A 14,238-nucleotide genomic window follows, 5' to 3' on the forward strand; every position below is an offset into this window, starting at 1 on the left:
AAATAGAGGAAGACTTATCTAGCAGTATGTGCATTCTGATTACATCTGCAAATGTCACTAACTGGTATTTTAGAAATCTGCATGAAAGAGTGTGCAGAAGTTTTGTATTGGGAAGAATATGTACTATAAAATGCAAAGGCATGTCAATATAGGCAATCAAATGAGAGGACAAAATCAGAAGTAACTGGATTTAGCCATGAGGTGTTGTTATTTATAGTTTTTTAAAATGTATCCTGATCTGAAAGAACTCCTAAGGTCCCATGTTTTTCTGTCATTGTTGGCCACTCTTCAGGACTAGGCAGCAATGTCTTCCTGATTTCAGGGAAGTCAAAATCCCACCAAGAATTTCAGGTGATGGTCGTTTCTGTCTCCTTCAGTGGCTTTGGAAATACTGTTGTTGAAAAGGAGGCAGTGAAGCATCCTGCATTACAGAATACACTGGTGAATGGGTCTCTTAGTCTCTGAGAGCATAATAATTTGCATTATTCTCTAGAGAAAATGGTCCTGCTAAGCCTTCTGTCACAGAGAGGAGCTTTTCCAGTCAGAGAATCAGAGCTGGTATTTAGGTGACCTAAATGACTAGTGATAATCCATCTGTTTATCCAAATGAATTAAAAAATAAAATGCAGTTATCATCAACCTAAAAAGAAAATTCTGAATTGAAATAGTGTAAAAACAAATTCTTTTCTTCTGAAATTTGAAATCTGTATTTTGTTGTTGGGGTCTTGGGAAGGGGTGGTCAGTTTGTTGTTTAGTTTGGTGGTTTTTAATGTAGGCTGATCCTCTGATAATTTTTAATGTTCCATGATCGCAAAAGGTTTTAAGATTGGAATAAAACTACAGTTGAATAAGTATGTCCATTCTATAGACTGATGATAGCTTATATTTTTTTATTGAAGATGAGAGGACCTTCAGTTTTGCCAGAACTGTAAGCTACTGTATTCAGGAGAAAATCAATTCAGTGTGCTTTATGAGTGTGCCTTTCATCTTGTTTTATTTCTTAAAAAGAGCTATTTAGTCATTATAACAGTTAGATATTGTACTGTTTTTAACTCTACCTGCATTCGTAGTATACGTAATAGATGAAATGAGAGCAAGACTCTGACCTCAAACCTTTTACTTTTTTCTTTCTTCTCATTTTCTGAAATAAAAGGTTGCGTAATCTGAGTATCTGAGGAAATACTTTTCTCCCTTTTTTATTTTTATTGAGCTATTGAAGTTACAGGAAGGATGTGGTTTTTTCCAAAGACAAAAAAGCACAAATTGAATAATAAATCACATATAAGAGAAAAATAAAATAAATGCTGTATCAAATCTGTCTAAAAATGTCCACAAAATTGAACAGCATTGAGACAGCTGAGTGTGGAGAAAATATTGAACAACTTGTAGCCACCATTTATCAAAGAACGTAATTTAACAATTGTTGGCATACAGAAAGCAAGAAGTCAGAAAGATATATTACAGAAAAATAAAGCACAATGCATTATTGATATTTGAGAGGAAGGGTATGTTAGGGGTTTTAAAATTCGAATCTACCTTTTTACATTCGGGCAGTGATTTTTAAAAACATTGTTTCAGCAGCACAGCTACAGCAGAAATGCATTTCTGATTTCAAAATGCCTTAAAAAGTTAGTTCTGTGAAAAATAATTGCCATGATTCAGGACTTGGCACCATTTTCCTCTCCTTTCCTGGTCCTTCAGAGTGGACTTCTTAAGATATCTGACCTCAGTGTCTTGCTGCCTTGTGATCCCCTCACTCCTGGATCTTTCCTTAGTAGCCAGTCATTTTGTTTTGCATACACTGTGACTAGAAGAGCCTTCAGAAAATAAAATATTGTTTAATCTTGATAGAGCTAACTATTAATAGAACAGTTTTGTTTGTTGTTTTTTTTTCCCCTTGGTCTTAACCTAGAAATGTAGTAGCTTTGTCACGCTTTTAATCCTGACTTCTGAGGATATGGCCTTTCCTCCCATTTTATTTGTCTTTCTTTTCTGGTCCTTAAAATCTTCCTTAAATTCCAGCAAAGGTAGAATTCACTGTTCACACTTTTCTGTAGTATTACCTCCATATAAAAAACCAATTTCCTAAAAAAGACAAAGCAGAGTACCTAAAGAAATACACCATTGAAAATATGTTCTGGTTTTTAAAGAAACCCCTGAACATGGGGATATACCAGATGTTACTGTCTTTTCTTTTTATCTGTTTCCTGATTGGCTTATTAATTTAGCCACATAAAGTAAATGCCAGCCAAATACAGTGAATTCCACGTTTTAGGTCACACTGAACCCATAAATTATTACTGGCCAGTCCTGATCTATTATAGTTGTACTGCAGAAATTTCAAAACAGCATCCTGCTGATATACTACTTTGAGAAGTGGGAGACTCGCTGCCTTAAAGAGGTGGTCTCTTTACTCAGCAAGCAATGAAGTCTAATGGGGAAAAAGTGAATGTGTTATGTGAAAAGCAAAGCATTCAACTGACTTGCTGAAGACGTAAAGCAGGTGGAGATCCTTTGACAATAATGTTGCTTGTTGAAACCCACAGGTCTTTTGTCACTGACTTTGGTGGCATAAAAAGATGAGTTATCCCATACCTGGTTCTAACCAAGAGATCAGCCTCCATCTGCTGAATTTAGGTCTTGATGATTCTCATTTGAAACATTTATCTATCTTTGTCTCCTGCTATTACTTTTCATGTAGTAATAAGAGGAGGTGGATACAAATTTTCAAACCTACTGGATGTAGGCTGAAAATCGTCTTCTCTGTGCACAGTGATGAGGAAAGTAAGAGAGAAGAGAGAAAAATTCTTTCACCTTTGGAAAAAGAACTCGATGGTAAAAAGAGGGAATTTTTCCTCCATCAGAAGAATGAGTTGTTGATGGAAACAGTTCCCTTCGGTAGGCAGAATTACATTTTGAAAGACCATTTTCAGCTAATTTGGCTGTTGTGCAGTTTGAACTTTAAAAATTGACTTGTAATTGGACCATGCTGCCAGTGGAAGAACTTACAAGTATCAAACATGACATTTTTAAGAAGGTTACTGTCATCTAGTCCTCTATTAGTGGATTTGCTGAGAGGTATAATTGGTGTAACAAGCTTAGTAACCTGTCCTACTTTCAATTATAATTTACAACCTTATTTATATGTCTTCTTTATTTACTGATACATGATAGGTAATAAATCTCTATGTCATGCTTCAAGATAAAGCTGTCTAATAATAGAATGGTTGGATTCTTTTAATATACATGTATATATGTAACCATGCACGTAGATTACTATGCATGTATATGTGTACCCAGACACATAAATTACATATGCATGTATATATATTCTGAACTATTGAAGTACATATATAATTTTCATATACATATTTTATATCTATATGGTTTTATTCTGAATTATTAATGTGAATATAAAGTCTCCTATTGCTTTTAAATTAATGTGTGTGTGTCAGGTCCTCCAGACCTCTGTTAAGTGATTATTCTGGCTTGGGGTTCATGTAGATGTAATTCTCAGGACTGAAAAAGAAGTGGAAGCAAAAAAAAAAAAGAACAGGTTGATGAACTCAGTGCATTCATTATCAGCATATATTTGCATGAAGGAGAAACTGTTCACTTACTATAAAATTAGAATGGCACCATTAATTTTGTTTACTACGAGAGTAATTCTTAGTGCATGTAAGATTTACTGGCTATTTTGTGAGTAAATATGTCTTGTTAAATGGCCTTATGGAAGGAGTTCTGCCGAAGCATATGCATTTGTTGTGCCTCCCCAAAGCAGAGCTGTTTCTTGGAATGCTGATTTCAGGCATCATGGGACTGATTTGTCTTGGTTTATTTTAACTGCAGGAGAATGGTGGCAATGCAGAATGGTGCATCTGGAAGCAGGGGAGGGATCAGTTAAGAAATGAATTTATAAAAAAAAAATAAAAAGGAAAAACCTTTGAGAACTGACATTGTAAAATATGCTTGTAAAGTTAAAATTTGATTTTTTTTCTTCAGCACTGTCTTCATATATGGCAACTTGGCCTTCACTGCCATGATTTCCTTACTTGTCTTGGTAAAGACTGATCAGACATTGGGAGGTAGGGGGGGGAGAGGAAGAGAGAAAAAGACAAGATAAAAAGCCAACTTAAAAGTTTTAGATGTGAACAAAAGCAGCAAAGAGAGAAAGGGGATTTGGTCTTCTTTTTGTTTTTATCTGTCTTTTGGTCACAGTGTAGCTGCCTTTGAATTGTTAATGTAGTTCTGCCTTGCAAGGGCCAGCAGAAGAGAAATCATGTTTTTCTGAGTTTTTTGGTTGGTTGGTTGGGGTTTTTTGTTGCCTTTTTTTTTTTTCCCCGTGAAGATGCTCTTGAATGAAAGCCTTTTCAGAGTGCATTTGAGAGTTGAGAGAGTTGTGGATAGCATATTTGGTGTAATTTACAGTTAACAGTGATTCCATTTTCATTTTGGTTTCTGATTATTCTTGTGTATCAGCAGCATTATCCATGAACCTCAGAAAACAGAAAATCATAGTTCTGTTGATTTTCGCAGTAGGGCAGTTGGCAGCAGAAATTTTTGAGCTCCTGTTGTCATTTTTGTGACCCCATTGTGCCTTTAGAACTAACAGTATGAAACTGTGTTGTGTCAGGAGACTGAAGGAAGACTGTAGTGTCTGCCCCTTTTTCTCTGAGTTTGAACACTGATCACTTGAAATATTTTCTGCTCCTTTTGCTTGCATGGTGCAAGAACAATCTGAAGATAGAGGTTTCAATGAATAAAACCAATGATCATGTAACATAGATTATAAATAATTGGAGTAGCTGCAGTTTAACCAGTGTTTGTTTACATCAGTTTCACAGGCGAATGATGTTTCAAGAAATAGGAGCAAGGGAATGACATAAGATTTAGGAATGTACTTTTGGCAAATTGTGCTGTAAGCTTTAGAATTCACTAATGTGTTCTCCCCTCCTTGTGATTAATGGTCCATGATTTTTCTGTACTCCTTCCCATGCTTTTTCAGTGAATTTTGTGATACATTTTTCTAAGTTCTCCACGCAGGTCGTCTGACAGAATCGTAGATCTGAACTATCTCATAGTACTGCAGTGTCTCAAATAGGCCAAATAATCCTAGAAACTGTGTTTCTTAGCTTTGAATCAATAGTGATAAAGTTTCTCTGTATTCTTACTTGCTCAAACTTCTGTCTAATCTATCTTTGTTCTCTTCTTGTGCAATCTTTTCCTTGCTTCCAGTGGCTGCTACAAAGAGCAAATCTAGAGGTGAGTTTCTGCCTGCACTCTTCAGTTTGCATTGCATGGTTCTGCAGCCCACATATTTCATCACAAGTTTTTTTTTCTGCCTCTCTAAACAGAGAAAGATATTTTTAAATCGTATGGTATAATAGATAAGATCTATTATAATATCTATTATAATAGATAAGATCTATTATACCATAATCTATTATAAGATTTTTGTAATTGCCCCTAAAAGCAGACTATTTTCATTGTTTATCAATCATCACTACTCATACTGATTTTTTTCACTGTTTTGATTCAGGAAGGTTTTAGGGAAAAAGATAAAACTAAGTGCACTGTAGTTACATTTCTGAGATGCATTATATTAATGCGGGGATATTGATGGCCTTTTAATAGAAATGAAGGTATTACATAAAAATGCTCATAAATATGTGAATATAATTTATATTTTTTTATCGCCAGACAGTCATAAATATCTGAACAGAGAACAATGAATATAAGTGTCTCCTAAGTACTTCCCATCTTCTCATGGTAGTATAAAAATAATCATTACTGTTTCTGATAGCATGCCAATATATATATATAAAGGCATGCTGTAATCTCTACAGAGATTTACGACTTCAGAGCAGCAAGGTGATTGTCACAAATCAGTGTGACAAAGAAGTAAACCATTCAGAACTAATCATGTAAGGTCAGGTGTGCTTTAGACCATTTCCTGAATTTCAACAAAGCAGTGATGCAGCAAATGTAACCTGAAGGGTGTATTTTTACTTGCATATATATATACATATATATATATATGTATATATATATATGCATATGTATGCATGTGTATCTACATGAACTTATATTTTAATAGAAAATCCTGAAAAGATGTATTTTATTCAAACTTATCTAATATTTCTGGTAGAAAAAGTTGAGGTTTTTGATAATTAAACATCAGATTTTAAGGCAAATATTTATGCTTGCTTCCATGTAATTTGGAAGTTAAAACTCATTTTGTGAAGCTCAACTATATACATTGTCTAGCTTGAAGATGTAGAACAATAATAATAATCAAAAAAACACAGCCGGCTGATGGTGTTTGTGTATGCGAATAATAATTAAAATACAGCTTAGGGGTTTTTTCGCCCCTGCATGGCTTTTTTTAAGATCTTTTTCTCAGAAATTTTGCATGCATTGGATGAACAAGGGGAGTGGATAACGTCGAATTCACATGTTTGTCTATGCATGCTATGAAGCTTGCTTTACTCTTTTCTGTACTGTCATGTATTCGCCTGTGATGCTGTGTAACAATGGTCAGGAGTTTAAGACCTTTATAATCAAGAAAAAACCCAAACAAAACCAACACATCCAGGGAAGTACAAATAAACACAATTTCATCAATATTCAGTGATTAGTTCATGTACCCATATATTGCCATTCAAACATAAACTGCCCTGGAGGCACAGCAATTATAGAATGAGTCAGAATTACTCATAGACCCCACTCATCTGTGAACGTTAGCACACTCTTAATTCAGAAGTACACATGCATATTGAATAAACAGGTGAAACTATATATAGTAAACAGGGGTTGACACTGTGACAAGAGAAAATCTCATAATCTCTAGCTGTGGAATCTCATATCTGTATCTATGTGTGGAATTCTCTTGCTCAGTAAATTGCTCAGTGCTGTCAAGAGTCGATCAGCTTTTCTTTTGGTGCTGAACAGCCCTGTGATAGAGGTACCCAATATCCACAATGAATGCACTCCTGCGATAGTTCCAACTTTCGCCAAAAGAATAGAGCCCATCTTGTTATCTCCTGTGGTGGAAGACATAAAGAAGCTGATATCTTACTGCTTTTCAAATTCCTCTGTCTAAGCAGTAAAGAAGGATATGTTCCTCCTTTTGAAGTATAACACTTAGCTGGCAAGCAGTTGCCTAATACGGCATTGGAATGCAGCAGCTAACAACTAAGGGAATGCTTTGTTGCAGGAGGAGTTTCTTGTTTGGAGATTATCTCCCTGAAATCCAGAACTCTTATGTCTGTGCTCCTATTTATGGATCTTTGTCTCTGCTTTCTGAAATTTGGGAATTTGTGCTTGTATTTTCAGCAAGGTGAAGTTGATGCCCATGCCTGCCCTGAATTCTGGGGGTTCCAGAACACATCAGTAGGTGGCATTCTATTGGACCACCTGTCTTGAAATTTTGTTCCTTCTTTGTTAGCATGAGAAAATTCCTGCTGGTCTCTAACTTCTCTATCCCTCCTTGTGGGATTGTCTGTAAGCAAAACATTAGAGCCCTTCTTCACAAACATTGCATTCAATGCTCTTTCCTTCAGCATTTTCTCAGACTTTGTTAAAGGCTGTTTCTGTCAAGTGGTGTAAAGCAACTGCTGGACTCTAGTTACCCTAAATTTGTGGCACTTAGGATCAGTTTAGGTTACAAGATCATCTTGTCTGCAGGTCAGCAGGACCTAGCCACTGTGCAAGGCCCACTTAGATCTGGTTGCTCGGAGCTTCCAGTCAAATCGGGGTACCTCAAGGGTCAGAGATTCCAGAGCGCCAGGTTAGATTAGTGCTATCATTGCTTCATTTTACCATGGGTTTATTTCTTTTTTATGCTTTCAATTACCTAGAAGAAATGGCATCAAAAATATTGGTGGCCTTCAGAAAGGGTAAATACTTCGGTTCTGCGCAGAAGGAAGGATCTTGCTTTGGACTATCTTAGGCAGATGATGCTACAGGGCACTCATATTCTGGACAGAATACTTGTGTCATTTCCAAGAGTCTAATTCAAAAGAATTTGGAAGAGTAAGGGGTAATATTAAACATGAAAATTGTTATTTGTAGAACTGAATTTAATGAAACAGAAACCAGAGATTGCCATCCAAAAATCTGACTATCTGACTAGAGGTGTCTCAGTAGAAGAATATTTTAAGAACTCTTCCTTAACGCACCAGATGAGATTTGTTTGACTTGAGTTCTATAAATGAGCATTTCCTCAATCAAAGCACTAGTTTGAAGACCTCTTGATCTCTTAAGAAGGTCTGTCCTGACATTTTGGTGACAATATTGTTGGAGATATCTTCTGGCAGCAGTTAACGGTGGTTTTCAGGCTCAATGCTCTTACCAGAGCTGCTAATGATGTGTCAATTTTCAGTCAGCAGGTGAAAGAGAGAGGCTGAGTGTCTTCATTGAAATGTGATTAATTGAGGGCTGGAGTTCTGTGCTCTACATTTTCACTTCTATGATGTGAAGCTCCCTGTCAGCTGCTATTAATAAGTTATTTCCAGAGCTGCCCCACTAACCTCATGCAGTTAGACACTTGGCTTTCTAACCCATCAAAACTTAAATTGGAATTTCTGATAGTTTTTCTGGTATTGGGAATGGTGTGGATGAATATGGCAACTTCCTATTAAAAGAAAAGATTGTAAATGGCAACTGCTGTTGCAGGAGGAGAAAGCAAGTCCTCCAGAAAGATCTCTTATTGTCTGCCTGTTGGGAAGTGCAAAATTCCTTTGTTTTCCTAAGACTTCAGAGGGCCGCAGATCAGAAATCATGAAATTCCCGAAAAGAGTCGCAAGTCCCCATGAGAGACTTTTTGCAGAGGGGAAGACATAACTGTCTTAACATTGCAGGATTCATACTGTCCACTCCATATAAAAACATGGCGGATTGGTAGCTTTTTCTGCCAGGCTCCTTTCCCCCATTCTAGCTATGTGTGAAGTTCTTTTTTAATTTTTTCAAGGAGAACTAACATTCCTATCATAGTCCCACTGTGATACATGGATAGACTCCACAACTCGTTAAAGTTGTAAAGTAGTTATGCTTTATTCAGTGCTGAGGCACATGGGGGATCGCTCCTCCAAAGGCATGCACACCTCAGCATTGTTCTCCTTCATATTTATCCTCTAAACTGTTACATATTCATGAGGTTACACAACACACTTGTACATATTCATGACCTATCCCCTCTCATATTATGATGAGGTAAAAGGTCCTTGCGTAGTGTCTGCTGGTGGTCTTGGGTGAGGGTATCAAGATGAAGTGAATGAGTCTTCCTTGAACTTTTCACCTCTAGTCTTTGCACATGTTCCCTGGTGATTTAGTCACTGTCCAAACCGCAAAGCTGATTTCAGCTGGTTTAGGGGTCCAGAGAACAGGAACCAAGTTACTGTTCCTTCCTTTTATCAATAGCCTTGGTCCTTCCATCCTGTTCCAGCAAGCATGATAAGTGTTGAGCACGCATTTGTTGAGTAAGCATGAAAAGCAGTGACATCGTTAAGCAAGTGGCTTAACCCTAACCCCCCCTGTACATCGGCTAACCCTTCGCATCAACTGCTTCTCATAACGAAATACTACTGTATTACCCACTCAGTCTATATATACAAAACCTATATTCTCTCTCCAAAATTGTTATAAAAGCTGTAAGAGCTGTACTTTGTGGTCTCTAGGGGATTTCCTGTTGATGGGGGATACCTTCAAACTTTTTTCTGAATTAATACTGCACTTTAAATGCTATAAATGCCTTTAATTCTATTTAACTTGCCTTACAAGTTTGATATTAACAGGACTATTTTCTGTAGCCCATTGGCTATCTAGGAGATTTTTGAGGCGCATCTTTTTCTTGACTTGTATTACATCTGTGTCCCAAAGAAATTGTCCTTAATTTTGAGTTCCATGGAAACGCGTTTTTTGTTTGGTTTTTTTTTTTTTTCTTTCAGTCATCTCTTCTACAAATGCAGAGGTATTTTGTCTCTGCTTGGCTTTTATAAGAGGAGACTGATATTCCTTTAGAAACATAAGATTAAATTTAACTTTAACAGTAGTACTTAAAACATACATTTCAGTCTCTAATGAAAATCATCATAGCAGTTGATACACTGTCGAAATGCATCTTATCCAAGAGGCAAAGATCACTCTGGACTTTATTCACTTGATTTATTTTGTTTGTTCTCATTATGTCAATGAAATTGGTATCAGCTTGTTTGAAGTTCAAGTCATGAGGGATCCTGTGAAGAATATTGTACAAATATACTCTGTTATTGTCTGGGTAGTTGTGCACTTACTCATGTTGTCCTTCAGTTAGGAATCAATTTGTTTCTAGAGTTCATCAATGGTCATGTTCTTATTCAATCATCTCTGTGATTTTTTTCTTGCAGCATATGGTAAAGTTTATTGCATTGCTCCATATAAGTATTTGTTATCTTGGTAAATAATAGGTTTAATTCATCCAATTGTTTTGATGGAAAGCCAAGCCAGGATAAATTGTGTTGACCAGAATTCCCTATATGAAGGACATATAGTTAAGATCAGTATGTGTAATTAGCCAAGCATATTTCTCATTCAAGGTGAAATTCAAAACATCCAAGTGCAGGGTGCTGCACCTGGATTGGGTCAGTCCCAAGCACAAATACAGGCTGGGTGGAGACTGGATTGAGAGCAGCCTGAGGAGAAAGACTTGGGGATTGCTGAGTGATGAAAAGCTCAACATAAACCAGCAGTGTGTGCTCGCAGCCCAGAAAGCCATAAGCTGGGCTGCATCAAGAGAAGAGTGACCGGCAGGTTGAGGGAGGTGATTCTCCCCCTCTAGTCTGCTCATGAGACCCCCACCTGCACTACTGCATACAGCTCTGGGGCCCCCAACACAAGAGGGATGTTCATCTGCTCAGGCGATCCCAGAAGAGGGCTACGAAGATGCTCAAAGGGCTGGAGCACCTCTCCTATGGAGACAGGCTGAGAGAGTCAGGGTTGTTCAGCCTGGAGAAGAGAAGGCTCAGGGGAGACCTTATAACAGTTTTCCAGTACATAAAGGGGGCCTTAAATCTGGAGAGGGACTTTTCATAAGCTCAGGCAGAGGCAGGACAAGGGGAAATGGCTTTCAGATGAAAGAGGGGAGATTTAGATCAGACGTCAGGGAGAAATTTTTCCCTGTGAGGGTGGTGAGACTCTGGCACAGGGTGCCCAGAGCAGCTGTGGCTGCCCCATGCTTGACAGTGTCCAAGGCCAGATTGGATGGGGCTCAGAGAAACCTGCTCTAGTGGAAGGTGTCCCTGCTTTGGGAGGGAGTTGGAACTGGATGAGCTTTAATGTCCCTTCCAACCTAAATCATTCTATGATTTTATCCTGAAATCACGCAAGTAACACAGCAGCTGTACATGTTAGGAGCAGGATGAAATAAATATACACAAAGGAGACCCAAGTGCTGCTATTTGTCTTATTTGCATTATCTTCACAAAGTTCTGAGCTGTTCAGTTATTAACATCAGTCAGGCATTAGCTCTGCTGTCGCAGAGTTCTCTTTATTGAGAGATAGATAACTCAAGATATCATCTGCATAAAAATGACACACTGCAACATTATGGCAAAAAATACAAACTAGTGGAAGTGAATAGATGTTGAAAGTGTGAATCCAATAAAGAGCCTAGGGAAACTCCATAACTCACAGGAGTTTCAAAGAGCATTTATTTATGGTTACAAGCTTTCACCATTGAGACATGTAGAAATGAAAAACCTGTCATATTCCACCTTTAATACAAGGTCATTACAAAAAACTTGCCAAGGCTGTTGTAGTAGCATAGCATGATCTGAAGCCTGATTGAATTTTTTCAGATACTCTAGTGCTATTGAAGTAAAAGAGCTCTTCTTCGTAAAATCTTCTCTTGATAGAGTTTCACCTTCTAAAGGTAGAATTTTCATATGTCACCTTAAGGTAATAAAGACACTTTTGGTGTTTATAAATGATTGTATTTTGGGGATGGGGATCAGGGCAGAACAACAAAGCTAATGAATTCTTAATAAGCATTCCTTTACTGTCTCATTGGTATTCCCTGCCCTGTAGTTCATAACCTCTGAAGTCCAGTGCTTTTTTCTGCTGATTAAATCATGTTCAGTGGCTAAACCTCTGAGTTTGAAAGGTCTGGATTTCATTCTTAGGTCTGCCACGATTTTCCTCTGTGATTTCTCATGTCACTTAAGGCCAGAGTTTTCTCATATTCAGTGATTCTGATGGGAAGGAAAGTGGTGATGAAGAACCAAATGTGATGCTTTTTGTGAGGACAGTGCACAGAAAAAGAAAACAAGAAAGTTTGAAAATCACTATATTGACAGTGTAAAAGGACTCTGAAGGCACATGTGAAACATTGTTCCTCACTACACGCTTTTGCTGTCAACGCATATACAGGGGTAGGTATTTGGTAAATTTAGATAGGTAGGCAGTTATTTCTGTGTTTGTCCAGTTCTTGTTCTATTTTGGTGAAAAGAATATGGAATTTTCAGCTTTTAATGGTTGGCCTCCAAATATAAAAAATGTGGTGTTTGGGGTTTTTGTTTGGTTGGTTTGATTTTAAACTCTAGGGGATCTTTAGAGGGAGAAAGTGGGAATCATAGTCGTAGTGATAGATGTTACAAGTTCCTCACTGCTCTTTACCTTTTGCAGTTATATTTTGGAAATACTTGGCCCTGTACCATCCATAAGCTGTTTCTGTTATTGAGACAACTAAGATTTCCACATGATGGTTTTTTTACACAGACCAAATGTTCATTGCTGTAGTTCTGTTCAGAATCCTTCTGTCATTCAAGGTTTGAAGTTCTGCTGCATACTAAGGAGACTGCAAAAACAGGAATCAGCTTTTTCTTTCATAGATTGAGGGACTAGTTAGTAGTGCTGGAAACACAAGTTGTAGAAGCCTGTTATGTCTTTTTTCCTGTTTTTAGTGTGTTTTATTTTGGTATGTTTTCCAGACTAGATGTAAATGAAGCAGCCAATAAGAGTTTTGGTGATGTAACATGCTCATTAAAATTCCAGTTAATAAGAAGCAGCATAGAAATAGCAAAGAAAAGTACAGAGCCTCATTGAGAAGAGATGGGTAGGGGCAGGCTATTGCTGTGGATGTGCCCTTTTCATTTGAGAGACATCTATGCTGAGCCAACATGTCCGTCATTTATTGACTAAGTAGTTTAAATAACCAGTGTAGAACAGTTTGGGATGGAGTAAGGTGATGTTTGTTTTCATTCTTTTGAAGTGCAACACAGTTATGGGAGAGGGGCTCTGGAGAGGATGTTCTCTTTTGAGGTAGACCTGGTTATCATCAACTAAAGCATTTTGTCAGTTTTTATTCCCCAGCGTGCAGGTAGGCAACTCTTCCCTCCACAGTGCTTAATATGAATTCTGATAGCTTTTTTTCAATTTGTCTCCCCTCGTTTGGTTGTTAAGTATTTGAGACCAGACTGTAAAAAGCAGCATATTAGGATAGCTTGCCATACTTGAATAGATTTCTGCTGGAAATTTAGTTGTTTTATTAGCTATCTGAATGGATGTACTGTTGTAAATCTGGTCGTAGTACTGAGCATTGAGCCTTTATGGCTATTTGCAAAGAATTTTCATAGGCAGTACGTTGCATTTGGGACATGAAAGTATTGTGAACACAGGAGACACAGACACAATGCTGTGTGCTGGCCCAGTGAAGTCAGTTTTCAGATTCCAGACAGACAGGACACTTAGCTTGAGAGTCTGGACTTTTAATTTCAGCATAATGAAAAGGATATAGTGAGTACCCAAGATGTGTTCATCATATTTTATAAGTGCTGTGGAATTGCTGGGCATGATTTCCTATTATCTGGCAGTTGAATGGAGCTGCTGCTTTGAAGCAGGTTGTCAGCTTCTCTTTGTCCCAAATATCTACATTCCTCAACTTCTATTGAGGCAAAATTTCTGATAGAGAAAAGGAATTTGATAATAATATCTAAAGCCTGAAGAAAGGATTCAGTTGGTGTATAGGTTACAGCAAACCCTTGATCCCCGATTTTTACTTCTCTGTTTATAGTTATAGATGCTTTTTAAAGCATAGGCTTTTCTTTCAGGCTTGGCTTTGTTCCAGTATGCTTTTTTAACCAAAGGAAGTCGAGAGAGTGCTTTTAAATAAAAGGAAAGATTTTTTTTTTCTCCAAATATTCTTTTTAAAACACGTAGGACTTGCACCGATTCTCCACATTAGCTTAGTTCTCAAGATCTGCT

The 14,238-nt window shown here is 37.4% G+C and overlaps 1 protein-coding gene across 1 annotated transcript in view; it reads left to right on the plus strand.

Annotated features, from left to right (window-relative positions):
* CADM2 (cell adhesion molecule 2) overlaps window positions 1-14,238 on the plus strand; it is a gene marked incomplete at both ends in the record, with an annotated part of 618,340 nt that overhangs the window by 409,363 nt on the left and 194,739 nt on the right. The window contains one exon of the mRNA XM_080612961.1: window positions 5,236-5,262. Coding sequence (XP_080469087.1) covers window positions 5,236-5,262 — 27 coding nt within the window. The remainder of the gene's footprint in view (window positions 1-5,235; window positions 5,263-14,238) is intronic.

The sequence above is a fragment of the Psittacula echo genome, assembly GCF_963264785.1.
Source record: "Psittacula echo genome assembly, chromosome: 3".
NCBI classification, from domain to species: domain Eukaryota; kingdom Metazoa; phylum Chordata; class Aves; order Psittaciformes; family Psittacidae; genus Psittacula; species Psittacula echo.